Source organism: Onychostruthus taczanowskii, unplaced genomic scaffold (genome assembly GCF_017590055.1).
Source record: "Onychostruthus taczanowskii isolate IOZ18803 unplaced genomic scaffold, ASM1759005v1 scaffold37, whole genome shotgun sequence".
In the NCBI taxonomy this organism is placed as follows: Eukaryota; Metazoa; Chordata; class Aves; order Passeriformes; family Passeridae; genus Onychostruthus; species Onychostruthus taczanowskii.
In genome coordinates, this window is record NW_024501126.1 from 3,830,204 (window position 1) to 3,856,739 (window position 26,536).

Consider the following 26,536-nt stretch of genomic DNA (forward strand, 5'->3'; position numbering starts at 1 on the left):
CACACACATACAGAGTATTAAAAAGCCAGGAAATTGTTACATTATCAGATCCATGTGCTCCAGGTCTGGCTCTGAGTTCTCATTTTGGTATCTCTAAAATATTTGTGTGTCTTTTCGTGTATTTCTTGATTTCAAAAACACTTTGTTGAGGACAGGTTAATGCTGTTCTGGTGTTTTGATGCCTATGTATGGACTGGGAAGCTGGTCTGAGCACTTGAGGCTGAAAATACTCGCCCCTGGTAGCTGTAGGTTTTGTCTGTGTAACAATTTGTATCGTGGCACCTGCCACAGTTTCTGATGTAATTTAATCAGTCTTTTGGAGTAGGAAAAAACACAAATGTGTTGATTTGAAGGAAGTCTTTGAAGCATAATAGATAAGAGACCCAGAACAGATTTTTAGGTACACAAACTTGCATTTAAATCTGTGGATTTCTCTAGCTAAAGGATTTAATAACAATGGTTGAGAATAGTACATTTGGTCTATTTTTGTGTTTGTTATTATTATTAAACAGAACATATTTGTTTTGGAGAAAAGTCACCAGCTGAAACAGAAATCTGTAGTTTCATTTACTGAGAACCAGCTATGATGGGGAACAAAGAAACTAGGATCTTAGCTCCTTCATATATTACGTAGTCATAGTTTATGGGGAAACTATACTACAAAAACTTAAGGAACTTAAGGAAAATTTAGATTTTAGGAACCTGTAAAAGAATTATTGCAATACCATAAGGGTTTGTTTTGGAGTTGTTTTTCTTTTTTTAAAAATCTCATTTTGTTCATAATAATACAGTTTAACAAATGGAAATATTTCTAAACTTTATAAATGGTGCATTTTCTGAGAAAAACATTGATTCTTGTTTGCATTTAAATATGTGATGTGAAATTTACTGTGCTGGAATCTGAAGGAAACAGGGACACCCGCAGAGAAATCACCTTTGTTATGGCGAATAGTAGAAATAATTTCTCTGTGTTTTATTTTGAATTACCATGACTCTACATGCAGAAGTAATTGTGTTCTGTAATGAGTCCACATCTGGCTGGTGGGAGGGAAGGGTGCGAGGAGAGGGCTGGAGGGGAAGCACTTCTCAACGGTCGGCTGCTTGCAGGACGTGGGAGATTGGGATGGGCAGGGACACTCTGGATAGCAGGTGGCCAGTTCAGGACCTGATCTTCACTGGAGCTGGCTGAGCAAGGCTGCCTGACATAGGAGGTGAGGGCAGGGTGGTGACACAGCCTGGCTTTTTTTGGCCACGGAGCTGGGATTGTGAGGCCAGCGTGGACGGACTCCCCATGGGGCAGGAAAAACATGGATGGACTCTCCATGGTGCAGGGACAGCATGGATGGACTCCCCACGGGGTGCTAACTGCACCTCACCTTACTTTGTGTCCCCTCCCACACAGTGAACACCCACAGACACAGAGCCTCCGGCTGTGCCCAGTGCCTCCTTCACCCACGAGGAGAGTGACAAAAATATTCTGGGGCTTGGCGTTTTTATCTTGTTCTCTTGTCTCAAAAGATACATCTCAGTTTGCAGACATAATTTAATAATATTTCCAATTTTTATGAAATTGCTTTTTTTTTTTTTTTAAATACAATAGTCTCAAAGAAAATGAAGTTACAATATAAAACCACAGCAAAAAAAAAAAAAAAGTGTAAATACAACTTTTTCCATTAGAAAAGGCAGTGCCTGGGGAAGGAACGGGAAGCAATTATTTTTTACTTTTTTAAAACAGATATAAACTTAAAACCACTCACATATTTACTCCTTTTAAAGGTCAACTAAGCCATATCAGGGTATTGCACCATAGCAAAAAAAGAGAAAAAAGAAGATTACACTAAACTTTTCTGAGGGCACAGTTTGTTTCAATGTACACAGACACAACATCCTATCTTCATGCCATCCTTGCATATGTTCATAAATAAAATCACTGAACCACTTGTTCCTAAACAAATTGAAGATGATTTTGTGCAAAAGAGAAAAACACTGGAAAAAAAGCAAAACTAAAAAAGCCCTTTAGTGAACAGAGAATGCCATTTGCTTCGCCTTTAGACTGTGCCCTGCTACACTGTGTCTTAATATACTTATACTACTGTACTGTTTATTATACAACATCAACATATTTTGTTATAATATAAATAAGAAAACTCCAGAGCCAGGAAACAAACCCACTGTGAATGACAGTGCATCATCATGTCATACCAACCATTTTAGATATATATACACATACAAATGTATATAAAATATTAATGATACACAAAGCCACAGAGAGGGCATGTGCATGTGGACAGGAGGAGAGACACAGGGACTTGGACAGGTGCATGTGTGCACAGAGATGTGGTGAAGGTAGCAAACCTACCCAGGAATCAGAAATCACCTCTCAAAGCTGTGTTTGAGGCACACTCGAACTCTGCTGGAGCTGTGCTTGTTTACACGGTTCGTGCACGTGGCTTTATTTGTGTTGGTTTTTTGGTAAAAGCAAAGAAACAAAACCACCTGAGTGAGCTGCTGTCCCCCTCCCCTGTATAGCTGGGGGAGTCTTAAAATGAAGGATGGAAAAACTTATGACATGGGGTATATAGTGACCTAAACCTAAGAAGAACAGGAAAGAGGTCTAAGAGCAATAAAAGCAGAAGATTTCTGTATAGCCATTGTCTGATCTCACACAGGACATTGCAGCAGGGCTCAGAAATTACTTTGTCCCCTCTCGTTTGGCATCAATCAAAATTGGAGAAGGTTAAGAACAGCTGAATGTAACCCTGCCAGCTATGAAAAATGTACCTATTCCAACTGTACTTAAAGAAGGTAAAAAGTAAAGGAAATTCATCCATGTAAGTTAACCCCTGGAAAGTCCTCTTCAGATCATTCCTATGAAAAATATTTGTTAACACCTTATTGCCAGGTGAACTGAAGCTGAATGTGTAGCAGGCATTGATGACAAGACCATGGCTGGGGCATGAAAGCGGCCAGGGATTCCTTGTGCCCACCCCTTGTGCAGCCTCTTGGGCTGGAAGGTAACAAGCAATAACCTCTCAGCTGAGTAATAATGCAGGAGTAGAGGGCATCAATAAAGTCCCTTAAGGCAACCGAGTCCTAATGTGGGGAAGGAAGATGATCATCTTTGGGTCTGTAGTTCATGCTGCTCATTTTGGGGGATAACATGTACTCTTAATATGTTTTCCCTGCTGTGGATGTATGCACCGATCTGTGGGCATTCCTACATAGCATTCACCTCTGGTGACAAAGCCACCACGTTGTGAGGCTCTCCTGCATGTAAAAACACTGCCATGCCCACGTGTCCAGTGAAGCAAGGGACTCACAGCTGGCATGAACAGCTAAAGCTTGAGGTTGTGTAAGCACACATTTGTAATTCATTTTTTCATCGGTGTCCTTCCTCAGCCTCAGTGTTGTTGCTCCTGACCTACACCTGCCAAAGTGAAAGCAGAAGAAGGAACTTGGCATGCTTGTAATAGCATGTGTATATAGGAAATGTTTATCAAATATAGCTGCAAATGTAGTATCAGGCCACATTGGCCCGGGTATAAGCTGTTCATGGTCCCATTGAATCTGTTTTATAGTAAATATGTGTGCTTGCATGCATTTGTGAATGGAAAATCTGTAAATGTGTTACAAGACTGCTAGTCTTGTTGGGTATTTGACTGTGTTTACTGTAAAATACTCATTCCTTAGAAAGAGTGGAAGTATTTTCTACATTGAGATAGTAAGATGGGTTATTTTTATTAATGTTTCCCTAGAAATATTGCAGCACCAGTGACAGATTTTTATGCAGCTGCAAAACATTTATTTTTGCCCAGTCTTAAAGCATGAGGGTGTTAAGGGAGAGAAATAAAATATTTGGAAGAGGAAGCTAAGTAGAAGCTTTAAAAAAAGAGGGTTTTTTGTCAGATGTGTATGGAGTTAAAATCTATTTGTCATAGAAGTTTTGATTCTAACTGAAGCTACAGTACCTGCAGCAGAACCCACCATGGAGAAAGATTTTGGTGGACTTTTCTGCACTCTGAAAAGTGCTGCAGCCTCTGGTCTCCATTCTGCAAAACCCAACATATTTATATATTAAGATTAGTTCCACTGAAGTAAAAGTAACTCAAAGCACTTAGTGAAATGACTGGTTGGATAGGAAGTAAAGGGTCACCACACATTTGTGGGTCTTAGTCCCTCATTAAATAGCAAATGCCAGGAAAAAAGAAGACGGCTGCAAATTTTGACTGGCTGGTTTAATTTATCTCAGTGCTTTAAAAATAATCAAGTGCAACACTTATGAGTAGAGCCACAAAATTTACAAGAGGACACCTTCTGTGCCAGCAAAATGGGATTTTTTTTTATATCGAAGAGAGGAACATTTGGATATTTTTCCAGACAGTTTAAAAAGATGAAAAATGTGCTTAAGGAGACTCCCCACACATATACCTATCTACTTTCTCAACTGTACATCAACTCTTCTAAATAACTAAAACTTTAAAGAGAAAGAAACATTAAATACATTGTAACTTTTGTATGCAGAGTAAGGAGGGGCTGCTTGAGAAAAAGTGGGGATTTATTGGATAGGAAGAGAAAATATTTATTCAAAGAAGAGCCAACAATACCCTTTTTCTATACATTAAATGCAATTCATACTTCACAGAGTATATTACGAGGGTGTTTCTTCTATCTTTTGCATTCCTACCCACCAGCCTAGTGACACAAACAAGGCATGTTGTGCTGTCAATACCAGTAGCACCCTTGCAGGTGGAAATGTTCTTCTTACCACCAAAGCAGCTCGGAACCTTCTGGCTGTGGGGGGTCCCATCCCACCCCAGCTGTCCGTGAAATCATCTGAGATGGGTCCCTTCATCTTTAGTTGAGTTCAATCTTCTCAAAATAGTCAAATAATACCGGAAATCCAAAAAAACCACACATCTGGTAGAAGAGCCCTCTGCTCAGGGTGCTAAGAGAGAAAGCCTGGTCACTGCTGCCTGTTGTGTCTTCGTCATGTGGGGCACCCTGTGCATGCTTAAAGTTCTGGCAAGGGGAGCTTGCAAGAAGCATCAGTTCAGGGAAGGGCTTTCAGCTATGTGTCTACAAAAACTCCTACTTACATTACTAAATGTTTTTGGTGATCAAACATTTTCAGTAAAAACTCATTTTAGAAAACTGAGTTGCAATGCATGCTACCAAAATGAAATCTCTGTTCTTGTGGGAGAACATTGCTGAACTTATGAGTCTCTTGTGACTTTTACTGTCCAACTGACTTTTCCTTTGTTGCTGTCATGGCTCGTGCAGCTCCAGTAACACAGCTGTTGAGGCTTGATCTGTGCCAGTGTTTTAACCCATGTGGAAACGGTGCTCCCCTCGAGTTATGTGGGAAGAGAATTCGTACCTGTCCTGGCTGTGGTAGCCACACATGTTGCATTCAAAAGGATCGCGGAACCCGTGGCAGCCCATATGGATTGTATACATCACATGATCCAAGAAAAGGACTCGACAGTGTTCACACTTGTAAACCCTTACTTGCTCCCCATTGCTGCTGATCACTTTGAAAGCATCCTGGGAATTGTCAGTACCTGCTCTCAAGACATCGTATTGCCTGTTTTCTTCTTTTATAGAGATGCCATTTCTTGCATGGGCACCTATGTGGTTTGTCAGGTAGATCAAACCACTGCGCTCCTCATTATTGCTCTCTGTATCTGTTGAGTCTTGGCAGCTGTTGCTGGGAGAGACATCTCGTTCCGAGGAGACAGACTTGGCCTTGGAAAGCAGCAACAAGTTTTCCACTGCGCTGTCCTGAGGGAGGTTGGAGCGAATCTGATTGTCCCCGAGAGGTTTGTGGAGCTGATACATGGGGCTGATGACGGGCACTCCCTCAGAGCCCCCCGGCGGTGTCTGGACGAGGGGACGCAGGGACTCTGCCCCCAGGTAGCTGATGGCGTTGTTGATGGCCTGGTCGATCACGTGCGTCTGCATGAGCTCGTTCTCCTTCTCGTAGTTGATGCTGGCATCATATGGAAGATCAGGCAAGCATTTGTCACCTGCAGTGGAAAACAGTGAGGAGTTAGAGGGCTGATTTCTACATGATTAAGGAAATGAACATCATGGATTAATAAAACAGGGAAGAGGGGAGTTGACCGAATCCACCTCTGAAATCCACCTAAGGTATTCACGGTTCTCTAATACAGCTGCTCAGAGAAGTGGTGGGTTGGTGGTCTTTTTCAGCATGCAAAATAATTTGAGGGTTTTGGAAAAGCAAATGCATGAAAGAAACTCTGGAAATAATTATACAGAACTACAGACCATTATCATGGGAGCTACAGATCTAGTGCTTTGTCATGTCTTTCTCCTTTCTCACTCCCTCTTACAGTGAGCAGATGCGCTCACTGCCTTTGTGCTGGCTGAAGCCACTGTGCCTGCACAGCCACAGCAAGCTTGGCCTGATGCTTCAGAGCATGAAGCACATTATCAATATTTTTACCTAGAGCATTACATTCTCAGACTGGAAAGTGTATGGTTTAGTTTCAGACCTTCAGTTTCCTAGAAATAACCCATATCCATAATGTGATCACACATATGCCATTCTGGAGAAAAATCAATAAAAACTTTATTTTTCATATTGCCACCATCCCCACACACCTACCATAAGCCATGTTAAACACATTACCAGAAGCTACCCATGTTCCTAAATATTTTGTGTCAAAAAGTTTTTGTATACAGGAGAAACCAAGAATCATGGAAAAAATTTAAGTGCATTTGTAGTTGGAGCATATTTTTCCTACAAGGTAGAAAGCCCTATCTAGAGCAAGACTACTTATTACTGGTAACTTTGATTCTGATGGGATGCCTAAAGTGAGGGGTAAATCTATCTATCTATCTATCTATCTACCTATCTATCTATCATCTATCTATCTAATTTTTTTTTTAATCAGACTGCGCTAATGTATATTTAATTGGATACCCCAGTATTAAATGTTGAGGTTCACTACAATTTCCCCCAAATAACTGAACAGATAGCAAAACACAGAAGGAAAAAGTTAGGAGTGGAAAAAACTATTTAAACACACAGATACTGATTTTATGAACTCGAGCAGTCTTCTCTAACAGAGTAAACCATTCAAAGTTATTACCAGGCCTTTAATAAATTCATGCAAATGTAAAGAGGTAAAAGATTTTCACAAGCTCCTATGGTCTACCAATAATATATTGTTGATAGTCTGGATGGATTTTCAACCTCTTCAGATCTTGGGAAACACTAAAAGCCACGAACATCTCTGTGAAGTGCTGTCACCATTTCCTGATCAACACGAAATTTACTGGTAAGTCTTGGAAAGTCCTAATTTCTCAAAAGAAATGCTAACAGAAGCATGGAAATTTTACCACAAGATATGCACATTAATTTATCAACAATTTTCCACCCAGTTTCTACTCAGATTGACCATTCAAAGTCAGTGAAGAGACCAAAAACCTTCTAGCACAACACTTTTGTAATGATGGGGGCTAAAGTGTAGGAAGTCCTGTGGGCTACATTTCCCACAAGATATGGTTTCTTACCAGTTCCATGCCCTGCAAGCAGAAAAAGAAATACCCTGAGAATTGCATAAGTTCCTATAGGGGATGTAGGGTACAGACACCTTTTAGCTGCTATGCTACACAAGCTTCCAGTTCCTCTTATTTTCTTTCCCAATCATTCTGCCAATTTGGGCTGCATTTTTTTTTTTTATTCCAGATTTATCCTCTATAACACTATACTTTTGAGGCAGAGTTGCCTAAGATTCAAAATAGGCATTGTAAAAGGCTCTCGAATTAAGTACAGAAAAACTCTCCTAACATGAACGTATACACTATATTCAAGGAGGAAAAAATGAAGCCAAAATCATTCATATTCCATGGGCACTGCACAGCACTGAAAAATGGGACTGTTCTTCATTATAACCAAAATTTTGGGCATCCAGAAAGCAAGATTTTAATATCTGTTTCTTGGGTAGTATTTGCTTTATGTATCATAACTAGTTGGTAGTTGTGCTGAGAGAATCAAGTGTTCATAAGAAAAATTTGTTTCCAAGCAAAGTGTCTGAAACACACACAAAGTTAGGGTAGGCAGGCACCATTTCCATACCTAGGCAATGCAGTTGTACTTGCACTCATTAAAAATAATAGCTCATTTCTGTGGTTATTAGAGCATAAGTAAATTAAACTGCTAATGGCTTGATGCACTTTAAGGTTTGCACTGCTCAGGATTCTGAAGCAGGTACTTTAACAGTAAAAATGCACTCACTGCATGTGAGCACCTTTTCTCTTAGTATTTTTTAATCCCTCTCTTGGCTGCTTGTTCTTTTAAACATTATAACCATATATCAACTCTTCATGGAGTTCTCACTCTCTGGTTTGGATGGCCCAGTTCTTTAGGGTTTGGAAACTATTTCAATTTGGAACACAGAGAAAATTTTACAGGTAACTGGCTGGATTTGTTGAACAATCTAATTTTTGAAAGGTAATTAATATAGTCTTCAGAAAAACTAGTGAAGCAGAAGACACTCCTTCCCATATGTAAGGATGCCATTTTATCCTTCTCCCCTGAATTCAGCACAGGTATTGGGACATGATAGTCTACAAGAGCAATAAACTTGTTTTAGTACCCAAAAGTTCTCCTCAGCAGCCAGCCCAGCCTTGTGTTAATCAGGAATTTTTCTATTGTATGAAACAGCAGATGAGGATTGGAAAGGAAAGGATTTGGGAGCATTTCCTTGTTAGAAAACTTTGAAACCTAGCAAACTTTTCTTTTGATGCCTAGAAAATTTCCATAAATATCTGCTGTCAGTAGGTTGTCTTCCTACACTGCACCCTGAAAAACTGACAGGAAACTCTGCCCTCCTAAAACTCATAGTTAAACTGGCTGTCTTTACTGTTTTTCAGGGTGAACAGAGGAAAAAGAGAAAGAAATAGCCAGTCCATATCCAAGGATACATTACATATAGTATATTTGCTAGTACCTTTTAAATTTAAGCTTTCCTGGAGCTTTCATAGAATTAGTATCATACCTAATGCAAACAGTTACTAGAGTGTCTAAACTAGTCTGGTTGGCCTTACATATATATTATAGTTGATATATTTTTGGTGTCAATTTCTACTACAACTTTTGCCCTTTTACAAGCATAAGCATTTCTTTACCTTGACTACCTCCTAGAATTGTTGTATTTGGACTTGAAAAAAGCCTTGGAATTTAATTTAAAACCTTTTGTTGCACCTCCTGACATAGCCGAAACTCCCCTTTCCTTGTCTAGGAAATACTAATTTTCCTTTCACCCCTGTGTCCTTGTTGAAGAAAGTATATTTGCATTTTCTGTCCCATAAACTGGTCTTTTTGTTTTCCTTGACTTTTGACTGAAGGCCCTTTTAATGTGCATTTTGTTTCAGATACTTTAATCTCTTTGTTTCCTACAGAGTAACATTTTTTTAAATGTACAGAGAATTAAAAAAGAACCTAACCAGATACAAGTACATGCTGTCCTCTGATCTCCCATGCTTTAATTTATTGAAGAATAACCTTACATATCTGACAAAATATTGTATGTGGATCTCACAAAACTGCTGTAATCCCTAGTTAGCACAGGCCTACTAAACAGACCAATATGTGTAGCCTTCATTTTTATAGGCTTAATGTCAAATTTTTCATTGTTAAGACAAGAACTGCTATCTGCAAATGAGCATGAAGTTTTTGCATCTTTCATAGAATGTATGCAAAGTTTACATTTCATTTAGGTACTGTTTTCAGACACATCAATTTGGGCTGTAAAAATAAACAGAGTTTATCAAAGGGTGAAGAATATTACCCAGTCTACATTCAACTATTCACAAATACTTTCAGAAACACCAATATGCCCAGATCTGAATGTCATTCAAGATTTCAATAAAATAACTCTGAAAGTGTGGTCAAATGCTATCCCAACAGGAAACTTTTGTTCCTATCTTCAGGTTCTAAAGGCAACTTCAAGAACTTGTTCAGATTTTGTAATGATCTGGTCATTTAAACTTTTAAAAAGGCAGGAAATAGGCTTAAAATTGATCTCCAAATGTGAAAAATTAAACACGCAGAAATTTATGCTGGAGATGTTTAGTTATTTTTTTCCTCCAACACATCTGCTTCTATAGAGATACATATTGTTAATCTAGCAAAACAAGTAAAATTATAAAGCAAAAGTAAAAATGCTGTGATTTTTAGGGGGCTTTGTTTTATTTTATTTTTAGGAGACAGCAAACGTTTAACTCTTACCAACAAATTTCTGAGGCATAGAGCTCTTACGTTTGGCGACGTTACTTGCTAGTCTATCCAGCACGAGGGCTCTTTCTGACCCTATCTTGCACAGGTCTTCAGCCATTTCACTCTGGTTATTTTCGTCTTTTATGACTGAAATCAAATGACATCAGAAGGGTTAGGCAGGTTCCATTTTAATGGAACTGTTGTCTTAGGTTATCATTTGTCAGTCAATGTCTTTTAGCTCCCAAGCAGCTGGATGAAGGAGCTCAGCCTATGAGACACAGGACAATTCTGACTCTCGGTAACAAATTCCCTCACGCTGATTGATCTTTGTACATGCTCATGTTTTCCTCATTTAGGACACAAAAATGAGATAGCAACTGCAAGGTTTCTGCCTGTATGTCACATAATCACTCTACCCTTTGTTCTACAGCCACTCTGCATTTCTGTGAATAAATGAGGTCCTAACTTTACCCTGGACACAATGCAGTTCATCTTTCTACTCTCCCACTGAAACCCCCCACAATGTTGTTCTGCACCTTTCCCAGAGAAACCTCCCATATGATAATTGCTTCCTCAGCAGGAAAAATGGATGAACTTCTCAACTCCAGCAGTAGAAGATGTATTTGCAATCTACACAAACCCTTATCTCCAGCCCCTTTTATCCTGTAGCAAATATTTCAATATTTTCTTGATGCTATTTCAGACTTCAACAATTTTAATTGATAAAATCACACCTTCAGTGGAACACTGATTTCCAATACTCAAACCTGTTTCCCAACCTCCTGCTTCTGCTGAGACTCTGTAGAATTAGGAGCTTAACTGTGAGGCTCTAGGAAAAGGAGACTATTTCACTTTCAGTATATTCTACTTCAGTACTTTCCTGCAGAAACAAAAGGGATGTATGAAAATGCAGTGTCAAAACAATGATTGTGAAAAAGGTATGGAAAGGTATTTCTGATCTCCAGCATCTAAGAGGAAGGTGAATGGACTGAGATCACAACACAACTGTTTTGCTGTAGGGTTTTTGTTTGTGGGATTTGGAGTCTTTTTGGTTTGTTTGTCAAGGCAGAAAAAGGGGTTAATTTTACTTTTATTTGCTACTAAGATATGGACATTCTTCCTGAACTTTTGGGTTGCTATTAAAGGAAGACGCAAAAGATGATTTTTATACTTTGATTCTTTGAGTTGTTTCAATTAAGTGCCCCACTCTGCTACATTTCTCCATCTGTGCCTGCGGAGAATTTGTCTTATCACTGGATTTACTGGTTCACAGGACCCATTACTCTGGTACCTGGGTGTTTGTCAATAGCTGAGAACACATCGTAGCAATCCAGTATTATTCTGAGAATATACCACAGCCATAAAAGGATGATTGTGAAAATTTTGTTGTTCCTGAAATATATGAAATCAGCTCTGATGGATAACTGCGAGGAACAGGTGAAGTTTCCTATTCAACAGTGCCCTGCAGCCAAACAGAGGAGTACACAACTGGTTCCTCAGTCCCTGCTGCAGCAGCACATACTGCAGTGACAGTGATAGTGACAATGAAAATGCCAGTGCCAATAACAGTTACACAGAGTTTCACTGAGTTGTGTTCCAGCCTCATAAGACACTTAAGATTGTGACCAATGCAGGAAATTAGAAGAATTTAGTCATGAAGGTGAAGGACACTAAAGGGTGTTTACGGCACACAGCCATCACTGAACAAGCACACAGCAGCATTTTGTGCTGACCAAGGCTTCCAGGTACCATCTCAGGAAGAGACTTACAGAGAATGTTTTAAGGCAGACATTCAACAGGGACATGAAAGAATGAATATTTAGTTAAAAGTTGAAATGATCAAGAAATATCTGTTTAAGATATAAAAACATTTCTTTTCTAATCAGTCCAAGAGAGGGTGAGTCATGTATTTAACAGTCAAACTTTCAAACTTCTAAAACTGTTATTGAAAAAGAGGGGAAATTGAATCATGTACTAATCCCCAGCATTGGAACTGAAACTCTCTGAAATCTGCTACCAAATGAATAGCTATTTCTCCATAATTTGGTGTCTGTAAAGTGAAAAAAAAATAAAAATTATCTTTTCAAACAAAAATTCCCAGTGACTGAAGAATTGTAATTGGCCCTTTAAAAACTTCATAAACTACTTCTCCTACTGTTTTATTTAAGCCTGGTAAGACTTCAGGACACTTCCACTCAACTTAAATGCAAAACTACAAATAATATCTCTAAGAGAAGAACTTCATGTGGACAGTGAGATTATAATCCTCTAAAACAAGAATTTTGCTATTAAATTAATCAGGTTCCAATTTTGTGTTATATTTTCTTCTCTTAAAGAGAGAAAACAAAAGTTAAAAATGTAGGTACAATCTCTTGTTCCACTTCTTACTCCCTTTTACTCTGTCTTTCCCTTATTTAAGTTCTTTCTCAATTGCATTTTTTAGATTTCCAAGCTGATGGAAATCTTCTACAAGTTTAGGTTCTTGCTACTGATAATTTTTCTATGCATGCTGCCAAAAGTATTTTAAAAATGCTGTAAAAAGCAATCTTGTTGTGGCAGAATGTCAAATCAGATGGTCTAGCAGATATTTTTATTCCAATTTTTTGAATTTTTTTTTGAGGCTGGGGGAAAAAGGGGTCTGAATAATGGCTCTAACAGATCCACAACACCTTGAAATAGTTTAAGAACAGTGATATTATAGCTGCTTGCTTTTCCAGATATATCACAGAATACAGTAAAAGTCACAGGATATCCACTCATTCTCAACTGTTTTTTCTACATTTTCATCATGCAAAATACTAGGAAAAATGCAGGAAAGTTTCATTTTTTTAGAACTGTATAGAATTGATTTTGTAATTGAGGACTAAATTTCTTTAAGGGTGGAGTCTTTGGCTGAATATGAGGTTTAAACCCTTTAGTTAATTTAATTTTTTTCTAATTTGCAAAAGCAGTCCTATAATGTCAAATATGGAATATAGAAGAATACAAGAAGAATATACAAGAAGATATATATATATATATATATACAAGAAGAAGTGATTCTTCCAAAGCATTAATTAATTCCTTAAGTTTTCATCCCACAGAGTTATTAGATGATTAGTTGTAAGCTAGTGCAAACTCTGCTTTCAGGATTTGGTATCAATAAGCGTCAGTCTCTAAAAATGTTTTATTTCTTATTAAAGTTTATGATTCCTGACATCACTTTCATCTTACTAAGACTTTTGTAGTAGTTCAGCTACTTATTCACACAGATTTTCAAATTCAGTGTGCAGGCACTTAAATCCATATGCTAGACACTGAAGACTGAAATCCCAAACCAGAATATTTGCTTCTGAATCCTGCCATCTCTTTGAGAAATAAGTATTTCTTCTTACTGTGTATTATTACATTGAGATTTTTCTATTCATATATTCTGCAGCCCCTCAATAAAATTAGAAGGGGCACTGCTCTAACATGCTGCCCGCAGAAGCATCTCAGCTGTATTCACTGCTATCATTATGTGCATATACTTTACATTATTTGATAGCATGTAAAAACATATTCAGGGTCTGTACAGATACAAAATATTAAATGAAGCATCATTGCAAAGAGGGCAGAGAGAACATTCCATTTTTTGTCATTTGACAAACTAAATAACATATACCGACAGGATTAAAAAGGTATGCAGAAATGGAACTTACTGGCTGGGTTTAAACTCCACCATAGAAGCTGGATCTTCTCCATCTAAAACTGTACATGCAAGAGGACTTTGTATGGCTAATTACTGTGATCAATACCTTACAGATCTTCTGGATTTTTGTTAAAAAATATAATCCAAGCCCCAATATCTGCTTGCTCTCTTTCTGGGTATAGTTTTTTGATATTCTCCAAGAAATGGACTTTACATTTAACACTACACTAGTCTCAACACAGGTCCTTACCTCCCTCCAGTTTTCTTTCAAAGGGAAGCTTGGGAAGAAGGCTGTCAACAAATTATTAGCCATTCTGGACTGTCTCAAGTCAAACTGCCTAAATTAAATATCTCTGGCTTTATGTCCTCTTGCTTGGCAGAGTGAGATCAAAGCCAGATATCTCATCCTTGTTAGATGAGTGGTCCCAGTGGTCAAGTAAGCCCTTTAAGCTGTGCCTGGGAAGGGGAGGAGATGTACAGTACAGAAAATTCTGCAGCAGCACCAACTAGAACACTGGAATTAAATATTTATTAAAAATACATCCATAAGTGTATTGCAACATAGATCTCCAAGAGAAGGCAGTGAGGTGATGTAGCCATATTGTCTTGACATGACAAACTGATGCTTTCCAGGCCTTGCAAGTGTTTTGCTACATGTTTGAATTGTACTCTGGCATTTTATTGGAGCCAAAAAAGTGAAAAAACAGCCAAATATTTATCAAATAAAGAATATATCCAGATGCTGTATCATACATGTGGAGGATGTGTGTGACTCTCCAAAGCAAAAGTTGCCACAAATGGTACTACTAATTCTTTTGCACTCCTTTCTCTGCATTTATGACAGGACAGCAGTATTCCCCAAAGAGACACTTTTTATTACCTGGATAGATGCTGCTTGAGAGATTCATGGTTTGAAGGTAGTTATGGCAGCGTTCTTTATGTTCTTCCAAAGAGCTGCGCTGCTTGTAACTGCGACCACAGTATCCACACTTATGGGGTTTGCCAACTGGAGAAAACACAATTCATTATGAGATTCAGATGAGGCATTCAACAGCATATTAACAATGGTAAGGACAAGAGATAAAAAGCCCACCCCAAAAATAAAGCCATGCTGTGGTGAAGGGAGATTTTGTAAATTTTAAAATCTAAGTGAAAAAAGAATGGAAAACTGATTGTACATCTTTACAATAACAGGCCAATTCTATGGGTGCTGCAAAATGATTTTAGATGATTCAGGTCAGATAAAGACTGTGACATTAAATCTTCAAAAACAGCATCTACACAGATTAGGAAGTGAGACACCTTCAAAGGTCTGGGAGAAGTTTCTCTAGTGTCCAGTCACACAGAGACTGCCAGTGGATGAATGGGTGGTGTAGGTAGGGACTTGCTTGGCTCATGGTCAGTTCTGGTGTCAACAGAACCAGTTCAACTCTTTTAAGACAATTTTAGATTTTGTGTGTTTTCTGCTTCTGGAAATTCAAGATAAATGGCATGACAATTTATTTTCTGTATTACACCAGTCTAGATCTAGCTAGTTCTAGGAATTTTCCACCAACAATACTTTTCTGTGTACTTCTGGACTTGAATTTTTTGTCTTAACATGATAAGACTGCATCACTTTATATGTGATTTCACAATTTTAGATAGTTACACAGTTTAATTTCTGAATTTTATTTACAGATTCTTAGGTGATAATCAGATTCAGACATCCAACTTATTTTATAATGTATTGGTACCAATTTGCCAATTGCAGGAACTAATCATTATCCATAATTTAGGCATTGTCTATTTAACTACGGAATCTTCAGAGTTTACCAAGAGTGTCTAGGTGAGATTTTATATATATGCATACATGAAAACTATGTTTCAAACTGTGCATTCATGAAAATCAAGAACAACGAGGGAGTGGGAGGAAAATACTATTTAAAATATTCCTTAATCAGGCTAGGAAAAAACAGGACAGACAGAAATTATTTTGGAAATCTAAGGATCTTATTACTCAATACATGTGCTAGAGAAGAATTTACCTACTTTTTTTGGAGCACAAGAATATAATTTTGAGAGCTTCCTATCTGCCACCCAGAACCCAAAACCAACTTTCACAAGTAACGTTACCAGTGTCAATTCCAGCAATGTATATTGGAGGTCTCCCATCCAAATAGCAATTTGCATTTGCAGTTTAGCTTGGGGAACTAGACGAGATGGCACTCTGCTTTTAAAGGCACTTTAAATGTGCTAAATTGGTTTTACTTCACAGAAGGTATGTGTCTGTGGCTTCTGTCAAACAATGAGATGTTTATGGTAATGGGAAAGTGCAGCTATTCAAAAATATTTATTCATATCTCTATATTACTGTTGAGACAGATACTGAAAAACTCCATGAGCGTCCTCTTTTGTGGAAGATGATTATCTTTCTTTCTCCCACCCTCTGCCTTGTCCCCAGTCTCTCTTTCAAAGTACTTGCAATAACAACGTGCAACAAATAACTCCTGCTAAATGCTAGCAGTATTCACTGCTAGCAGTATTCACTCCTTAGGCTGAAGATGAATACAAGACTGTGTTTCAACTTTATATTAACTCTAACCCTAAAACATTCATCAACTTAAGTAAAGTTCGTACTTCCATGAAATGGATTACTCACACGGGGCTCGTAAGGTGAAACTTTAATACAGAAACTTTGAATCAGCCAAGAAGTATGGGAAAAAACCCAGTTCTTCTGGTGAAGGGTCATGAGTGTGAGGTGTGTTTAGTCATTTCTTTGCTGCTAACATGCTGTGGCCAGCTCACAGCTTGGTTAACCCCAAGATGGGGCTACTCAGGGTGAGAAGAGTTCTCAGGATTGGTGGCCACCCCCATCTCCTCAGCAGGTATGGTGATAAGCAGCCCTGGTTATTCCCAAACCTTTACTTACCAGAGTGAGTCCTCAGGTGTCCGGTGAGGGCATCCCTGCGGCGGCAAGCATAGTTACACAGGTGACACTTGAAGGGCTTTTCACCTGAGTGCAGCTTTATGTGGCGCAGGAGGTTACCCTTCTGGGTAAAGGAGGCACCACACTGATTGCACTGGAAAGGGCGTTCTCCTATGGGAAGAAGGAGAAAATATGTGAGAACAAAAAAATCTTATGTGGTAACAAGAGAAAGATTTCAGGGAGAAAGTTGTTTTCTCACTGCTGCTCTGTGACTTCCACCGGCTGCAGGTTTGATATAACATGAGGCTTTCAGACTAAACCTGCCAGTTTCTTAATGCTTCACTGGCTGGGTCAATTTGATCTGAAAATCTAATTTTTTTTTTCTAAATCAGAATGGCACATCACAATGCAAATTCAAACTCATTTAAATAAAGTGACTGCAACATTTTGTGTTGAAGAGCCACTCTTCCTGATCAGCAGTTTTGGAATAAACCAATATCCAATTTTGCATGTTGTGGCATTTGGTGGGGTTTTTAATGTGGCTTTTTTCAAAGGGTCTTTAAAATATGCCACTGAAGCAGCAAAATAAAAAGGAAACTCATTAAAAATGCATTTCAGGATCACAAGTTCATTTCAGCGTTACATTCTTATATTTAAATGAAAGGCACTTCATTATAACAGTTATAATAACTTCTTTTCATTTACATTTTCCCTGTATTTTCCCTTTCAATTTCTTCTCCATTACCTGTCTGTCCCTAAGCAGCCAAATCAGGAAAGAGACAGAGAAAAGAGAGAAAGCTAGAGAGTAAAATCACAGAAGTTAAGACACTGCAAAGGAAGCCCTGTACTTCCATGTCTAAGTTCCAACCTTTCTATAGGTAAGGTATGAACAGAGGAGCTGCACAAACAGGCTCTGATGGTTTACACTTTGGACAGATGGGGAAAAACTTGAAGAGATGCAGCCTTGATTTGTCTAAACTGGTGCCTGTTGTCAAGGAAGTGAATCAAAGCCTTTGCAAAAATTAATATGGCTGCTGTTCCTTTTTAGTGTTGTTTAAAATCGACATACCTTATTAGTTTGGGGTTTTTTTATGGTTTTTTTTCTTGTCTTTTTAATTTTAATTTAAGATTGATGAGGCCTTTTCTGAAATCACTGCAAATAAAATAAGTTTCCAGTTTTACCAGATAAGAAAAACAGAAAAATTATACTTAAGAGCATTCTATCAGCAAGAACTGCTCCTGCATGCCTGTTTCTGTCCTCAACTAAGTCAAACTAGCCTTTAAAAGACATTTGCTGAATTTTGTTTCTCTTAGGCATCAGTTCTATCTGTTGTAGTAATTATAGTGCATCAACAATAGAAAGAGCCCAAAGATGACCTGTTCTTAGTTTTTTGTTGGTTTTTTTTTGTGCAACAATAACGTTGTATTTAATATTTCAGTGCTGAAGTTAAAATACTAAAAGAAAGAAAAACAAAAACAATTTCTTCCTTCTTTCTCACTTAAACATCATATATCATTTTGGATACCTAGGATGACCTTTTATGTCCATATATGTGCAGCATGATAATTTTGGACTTCTGGGTAATGCACCAGAACAGCTGAACATCAATTAGACAGCAGCACTGTCCCAACCCAAAAACATGAAAGCCCTGCCATCAGGGCTGGCAGCTTTAGCATTCAGCAAACAGCCAAATGAATCCCCTCTATGGCAAGACGTTCATTGGTCAGTTTCAAGTGCAGCGACATAGTGCCTGCAAAGCCAAATGAGCTCACTTTGTCCATCAAGTAGCTCTGTTCATCTAAACTACACCTGCATCTGGTTCAGCTGGGGTGGCATGCAAAAATGCCAGCATAAGCCTTACAGGACTTTGAAATGTACTTCATAAGCCATGCATGGTGTGGTTAGGGAGAAGAGAAAACAGCTAAGTGTCTCTCTACTTCTTAATCTTTGGGGCAGTTACTCAGTGTGGAAAGTGTTTTTCAGAAATGGACTGAAACAGTAAATGGAAGAAGTCAGCTCAGCAAGGGGGACATATTCAGAAGAAATAGTTAATTCTTACTAAGCAGATTTTCTAGCATTAATTTCTGTTATTTTTACTCAGAGGAGTGTAAGAAGACAAAACAAGAATCATAAAAGTACTCCAGAAATTAAATGTAAAAGTAGGAATTCAATGTATCTCTAGCCTACAGCTCTCGCAATCACAGGGTGAAGACTTGTACTAGGTGGAAAAGATGAATGGAGCATTTCAAACAAGACTGCTGCATGCCCAATACTTCTACAGAACTTACAGTGGGATCAGATGTAAGCAAGCCTGAACTTATGTTGCTGTAGAAGGAGAACAACATTGTCACAAAAAGACCGTGAAGCTAAATGTAGCTTGGCTGGCCCTCAGCTATCTGTGCTACAATTACTGGGGTGCCTCCTTTATTGATATAAACAAAACTCCCAGACCTGCCAGGATGATGACAGCCACTGATGGAAGGCTACTGGGTGTGGTGATACCTCCAAAAATGAAGATGGAAAAGGATGGAAAAGAAAAAAATACGTAATGACTGGTTTTTTGTTTTTTTTTTTTCCTAAACAGCCTAAATAGTGTATTGGTTTTTCCAGGTCTGAGAAGTACATACCTGTCCAGGGCATGTAATCATGACCAAATATAGGCCCAGGAACAAAAACTGCAATGGGACCCTGAATTCAATCAACCATTATCACCACTGCAGTGATTTGCAAGCCTTCGTAGGAGCTTGGGCCCTGGACCACTTATTCAGTGAAGAATACTTATAATCTTAATTAAAATATTTCTAATTTCTTAAACAGTGACAAGATCACCTAATAATCAGAGATCTACAGAGCTCTCGTTCTAAATAAATTTGAGACATTCAGAACCAAGTAACAAGAGAACTAAGAACTAACTGTTGACATAACTTAGTGTACATATAAAGAGGCAATATATACATGTCTGCACACACATACACAGATATGCATGAATATGCAGATATATGCACAGCGAGCAAGAGAACCCTGAATATACCCTGAGGTTTCAGCATCAAGGAACAAGAATTTCTTTCTCCTCTCAAGATCTCCTTTTTCTTAAACACCAAACAAGACAGTGAAAAGCTGGAGAAAATTAATGTGCTGAAAGGGAAAGAGAGTAAGAAGAGTTGGGCATCTGTGAGTTGGGATTTGCTCTGCAGCTGTAAGCAACAGGTAAGGCTCTAGGAAGCAGTCAGTGCTGTACAGCTGCCTGCAGGCAGGAGAGGGCAGAAATGTCAGGTGCTGCTCCGCATATCTGCACTTGGCAGGTGTATTCATTAAAAACAATTACGTCTTTTATTAGGTCAGGGACTCATTTTATTTTGGCACTTTAGTGTGCTAGAGTTTTGTTCACTTATCAAATATTTATTTAAGAAAACCTCACTGCTATGCAGGTTTTACATGAATTAGCAGCAAAGTAATTCATTTGTGAGGCTTATTCCTTCACCAGACATGTATTGAAATGGGCTTCAGCACAGTCAGTTAAATGTCTGTAACAGTATATCCCATTTCGACTTTAATTTTCACAGCACAGCTGAAAGGAAAAGCAGTCACCACTGTTTCCCCATGACATCCCTTTAATTTAAACTACCAGCTCTGAACTTCCACTCCTTTGCCAGCCCCTGAAAAACTACCTGAGCTCATTCAAAGAGGCTGCTCAGGAGAGGAGCTGAGGATGAGACAGGAAGGAAAGCAAAGGCATTCTTTCCATGGAAGGACCCAGGCACAAAACTTCACACCCTTTAGTTTTATTGAGTGTAAAAGAAGAGGGTTGTCCTGAGCAAAGTGCCTCTTGTGGGGTGCTTCTGCTGTAGGCTTGAACTATATTCCCTTATTAAAAAGAGTGTCTAGTTGGCAAGGGAAGAGCTCTGTGAAGGCTGAAGAAGGCTTCACATGACAATCTTTGTTTGGTAGCACCCCAAGCATCCTTGGCAGGCAAATGGGTCTCTCTGCCAGGCAAGAAGTTTGGGGAGCTGAAGGTCTGTGCGGGGGAAATGACCTGGCACCCAGTGAGGTGGCCCCTGGGGATACTGTCACAGGGACCAGGCAACCCAGCTCATGCTCAGAGACAGCGGGCTGGGTACCAAGGATCTCATGAGAAGCAAAGGCAGCTGTGCCCATCACCTCCCTAAAGTCAGGTGTGTTCTCACACAGGCCACTTAGCCCTGGTGCAAACACTGCCATGGACCCTTAGGGACCTGATCCAGCAACAGTGGGGTTTTTTTTTAACAAAAGAGCAGTCTGCTTAAACAAGCACAAAAACTTCTAGCTCTAAGTGCATTTCAAGTTGCAACATATTGTTTCAACCACTATAGCATCCTCTTCAGCCCATGAGTCTGTTTAAAAGGCCTCACATGCACACATTTTATGCGTTCATTTTATCATTTTTTAAAGGACCATATTGAAAAGGCAAGGCAAGGCAAGGCAAGGTGGAAAGGAAAGGAAAGGAAAGGAAAGGAAAGGAAAGGAAAGGAAAGGAAAGGAAAAGAAAGGAAAGGAAATCATTAAGTACTTTGTTATATCTTGGAAGTAGGCTACAGCCTCTCTTCTGAGTACTAGTTGTGGCTTTTCCAATAATTGTCAGCTCTTTCCTGACAGAGGGATTTATCACATAGAATTGAAGAGTACTTTGAAGCAGGCAGTGTAACAGCATTGCTTCTGAAGGTGGCTAACCCATGTTACACTAACAGATCCCACGCTTCCATAGCTTGAACAGGCACAGTTCCTGTTGCAGACAGTAACACTGAGGGCAATGGAACACACTGCGGGGTTTTTCATGAATCCTCTCAATTTTAACTCTGAAAGCATTTTGTTAATCTCACTACTTAGTAACTCTGAGAAAGTTATTTAAGCAAGACTGTGAGGATATGGAGGAAGAAAGTATTTATGTGTTTATTGGCACAACTATTTCAGTCAAATGTAACTATAAGATAGATCAATTCTTACCTTAAAAATATTTTAAAATTCCCTCTCATTGGAATATTCATATAAAAATGCCAATTCCCAAATTTATTTTCAAAGCAACTTCTGTGAAATAACAGCACATTTCAGTTCTTCTCTTTTAGCTATGAATGACATTAAAGTTTAGAATTGGAAGACTAATTTTCAGACATCCTATATCAGGCAAGGTGAGACTCACTGTTTACTTTTTCATTTGTTTCAGCCTCTTCATCTTTGGCCCTTTTTGAGACTAATCAGAATCAGAAAATTGAGAAAAGAATATTCACAGCACTGTATAATGAAAAGCCATCCCTATGGAACACAAAATCTTTACATGTTTCTTTTAGTGCCCCAGTGGAAACACTTTAGTGCACATTTGACCTGTGACAATACTTGTTTTTACTTAATGAAATACTGGACATGAAATGTAAGTATTTTTTGACTAAGTCTGTCAATACAGTTCTCTTCATAGGTATTTTTCCAATCACTTTTATAATCACTGATCCACAATGAGCTTTGCTGTTTTGTTGGAAACATTACAACTGGGTTAATTTCAGAGTTAGCTACAAATAGGTTTTTCTTCACCAGTTCTCAGAAATTTCTTAGAAATTAAACAAGACTTCTTTACTTTTCTTTTAAATTTGATTTTTCAGTTTTATTTATTTATTTGTTTATTTATTTTTTGTTTCAAATCAAACAAAAAGCACAACTTCTAGTCCAATAGGTGGACTTCCATGAATAAGTCTCAATTGCAGGCTAAAAGAATGCACCAAAATAACTGAGTTCCAAAGGCTCACCACTGCTGCATTACCTTAGAAGAGGCAACACGTGCATGATACAGAATATAAGCCTTAGTTACTAATATGTGGCCAGTTCTTGTCAATTACAGCAAAAACTACGTCAGGCCTTACCAGTGTGGCTTCGTTTGTGAACCATGAGCACATTGGGACCGATGCAAATTATCCCACAGATATCACATTTTAGCTTTCCGTTAGGAAGTCGAATGCCTCCAACTCCTGACAAAGCCTTGCTGCCTGGGCCATTGTGTGAGCCATTCATTTTCTCTCCTGCGGCATCAAGCATTCGTAAATCCTCTGCACATTCTTCCCCATTCATTTCACAGGCACGCCCATTCTCTTCATCACTCTGAGTCTCTATTTTAATATTACCGGCTGAAAGAAACAATACAGGATGCCACTCAGTTTGGTTACAGAACAAATAATGTGGCAAAGAAACAATCACATGAAAGGAGTTAACTTCTAAACAGCAGGTACAATATCACTAAATAACAAATGCTGTGACCTCAACTATAATTCTAGGGGCAATGTGATGTGTTTGTAACACATGGAGCAATGAATAGTGAATATCAGTAAAACAAATACACGGCATCCAGGGAGCTGAGAACCCAAACAATATTACAAGTCTGTTTCTCGGTCGCCTTGAGATTTTTGCATTTCTAGCTTTCATTCTGACAATCAGGCTAATTGGAATGAAAGTTAAAATTAAGCCACTTCATAGAGATTTGTCCAAAACAATTGTCAAAGTAAGTAACTCAACTCAATGGATACAAATGAACAGAAAATGCAACATTCTCCACTTGGCAGGAAGATTCCAAGGGTTGTACTGATTCCAAATTTTTGGTTTGCAGTTCTACGGGATAAGCAACAACAATGGGAAAGCAGAGTACAAACACTGATAAAGAAAGCAGGGTAGAGAAGGATGGAAGGAAGAATTTAAGGAAATTATAAGAGTGACAGTTGTGTTTCTAGGACAGCAAGATTAGGATTGCTGAGTAATTGGAGACGATTACTAGAATCAGAAGTCATGATTAAAAACCAATTAAAGAAAAGGTGGCTGGAAAAACTATTACGACTTTAGTGGATAAATGCTTTACACTGTAATCCCATAGGTTGCAATTTCTTGCAGCCAGAATAAGAACTTAGGTGAATTTGCCATAGCCTCACAACATATGATAACATAGAGGCTAGTAAATTGGATGTGATATGAACACATCAAACTTCAACATTAAGGAAAAGGGTCAAGATTCAGACAACTTCATGCCAGTATTCATTCCTCTTCTCTCCACAGGACTGTATGATGTATCATGTAGAAAAAAAATAATCTTTGCTGTTATTTCCCTCTTTTCTAGTCTGGTGATTTTGGTGAAAAAATACTTCTTCATTAGGTTGAAAAAGATCATTTTATTGCCCAAAATCCTACTTTCCATACAGTAAAACCTCATCTACCTTCATCCCAACCTACCCCAAAAAAAGGAGTTTACTTCAGTAGGTAGCTAAAAATATGAGGGATCTGTTTCACCCAATAAAGTCCAGGTCTTTTCCTTCTGTGGAACAACAGTTTTATGGTAACTTCATTGAAAAGTGATGGTATAGCAATGTGATAACAAAAAGCTACAGGCAATAATTACCTCAAGAGATTGAAAGACTTTGATATTCCTTTGAAAATGACAGGATGTCCAAGCTCTTCTCTGATACATCCTGCAACATCACAGGTGTCCCAGAAGGACTGCACGGATGTAACTGACAAGAGTATCTGACTCAAAATCCTACTGGGAAACAGAAGCCTAAAGTCTTCACATTTATGAATACTGCTTCACTGGACACCTTTTAAAAAGTCTACCAATCTAGGTATTTTAAAGTTTTTTCAAGTATTGCATTGTTAATAGAAATCATATGCAAACCAGAATAAGTGCATAACATAAATAGCAGTTTTCCTTTAAAATGTATGTTCTAAATGGGGGAATAATTTAGTGATATACAAAAAATAAAAAAAAATAAAAAAAATCAATGGCCAAACAATGACTTAAAAAGATGGCATGACTGATTAAACAGAACTGATTCTGCAAATTGAACAGAATACAACCTCATACTGCTGTTTTCACCAAGGCAAATGGAAGTAATAAAAATATTTGGCTTGAGTATATGACAAGATTTTCCACAATTTACATGTAATTTTTTTTTCCTTTCAGTTATAAGAATAATAAATATATATTTTTACTAAACAATTATAGGCTCCTTGCCTGCTAGGGATTTGGAGAAGGTGGCTTTTTAAGCAGATTTTCTATTACATTAAAACAAAATACACATGAACAAAATAAAAAGATCAAACTACTTAAGTGCATGCAGACAAACATACATTACTCAGAAATAAAATGACACAAACAAAAAATCATAAAAGTGGGAACTAGATGGAAATGCTCTGTAGTGAACTGAGTTTCAGTATACTTACTGGAAAAAGATTTGGGAATTATTGCATGAAAGTCCCTAAAGCCTTCTGCCCCGTATGCAGCTGCAATAAAGAAGGCAAACAGGATGCTGGTTTGTGGTACTGCTAGCAGTAAATGCAAAAGAAGATGGCACTATTGCTATAAGATAAATACCTAGGAGAAAGACAAAACTATCATCACAGAAGCAACATAAGCAGTTTAGGATGAAGGAGGAACAGGAGAAGGACAGCTGGCAGGGGAATCCTGACTCGTCTAGAACAATTCCCATTTGCGAAAATGCCCTTTTCTTCCAAAGCAGCCAACAAGTTTTATCATGTTTTCTAGAAGCTCTTGGGTAATCCCCTTGCTTGTGCAGTAATTCCTGCTGAAGTAAAGAGGAACTCTTGCTAACTCTTGTCTCAAAAGGGTCAATGCAGGACCCTACAGTGCAGCTTCCTCAGAAATTATTTTTTGCCAATATGCCCTCTTTCTGTGACAGAAATCTCTTACACATCCTTGTTTCTAGTCTCTGCAGTTTATAAAAAGTGAAATTGTGTTGTTTTCCTCTTACACCTGCTGGTCTTATGCAATGGAAGAAGAGGGAGTTCAGGTTTACATATTTATGTATTTTTTATTATGTATATTGGCATATTTTTGGTTTGCACTTCTAAGGCTTGTCCTCACAAGGTATTTACAAAAAACAGTTGTCCAAATATATTAAACCCTGCATATTATAAGTAGCCACACACAAATTACCATGCCATTGGGCATGCTGATACAGGCAATGCTGGAGTTCATTACTCAACATAAGCAATGACAGGGATATTGATCCTGCCAATATTCACTAAAGCTCTCCACAGCTATGTCCTGGACTGCTGCAGCTGTACTGCTCAATGAGTGTCCCTTTGCAGACCAGGCTGAGTAGCCAGGATGTGCATCCATTTGGCAGTGCAGCTCGTGGCAGGGGTTCAGTTCAAGTGCAGAGTTCACTTTGCCAGTGAGAGATGGTGGACATTGAGGGCATCTGACTCACCCTGGGTCCTCACAGAAATTTTATCTGTCTAATTAACAAAAAAAATCTCTCCCTGTTCAAACTTAGTACTTCTTGTGAATCTGTCTGCAATACAAGAACTAGTGAAAAGAGTCCCACTGATGCAGGAGACACAAAGGGAGAGAGAAATCACTCCAGTAAAAATGCTAAGGACTTTTATTAAATCTAAATAATAGGGAAGGCAGGGTATGCTTTCTTTTTTTTTTTTTTTTTTTACTCTTGGAGGCTTATACTGGAAATAAAAACCATCAGTGTTTTCTGCTTTTGTGAGAGTGATTCTTGTTCCTCCCTTGTTATAGTGGAGAAATCACTTAAGGAGCAACTACAATGTGAAAAATACCTGTAAATCATGTTTGTCATGTGCACTGATTAAGAAGGTACTCAGACTGTACCAGTTTCTGAAAGTGTTACCCAATACAGTTTTTGCAGAAATAATTTCTGTACACATCCATAGCTATGC

The 26,536-nt window shown here is 38.3% G+C and overlaps 1 protein-coding gene across 3 annotated transcripts in view; it reads right to left on the bottom strand.

The window, feature by feature from the left end:
* Nucleotides 1-1,622: 1,622 nt before the first annotated feature.
* Nucleotides 1,623-26,536, bottom strand: part of IKZF1 (IKAROS family zinc finger 1) — a 69,135-nt gene continuing 44,221 nt past the window's right edge. For 2 of the 3 annotated variants that reach the window (XM_041411826.1, XM_041411828.1), the window contains 5 exons: nt 22,711-22,971; nt 16,828-16,995; nt 14,797-14,922; nt 10,259-10,393; nt 1,623-6,026 (listed from right to left, as the gene is read on the bottom strand). In XM_041411826.1, the coding sequence (XP_041267760.1) occupies nt 5,323-6,026; nt 10,259-10,393; nt 14,797-14,922; nt 16,828-16,995; nt 22,711-22,971 (1,394 nt within the window). In that variant the 3' untranslated portion in view covers nt 1,623-5,322. Of the gene's footprint in view, nt 6,027-10,258; nt 10,394-14,796; nt 14,923-16,827; nt 16,996-22,710; nt 22,972-25,048; nt 25,109-26,536 lie in introns of all 3 variants that reach the window. The other variant, XM_041411825.1, reaches the window with a different exon arrangement.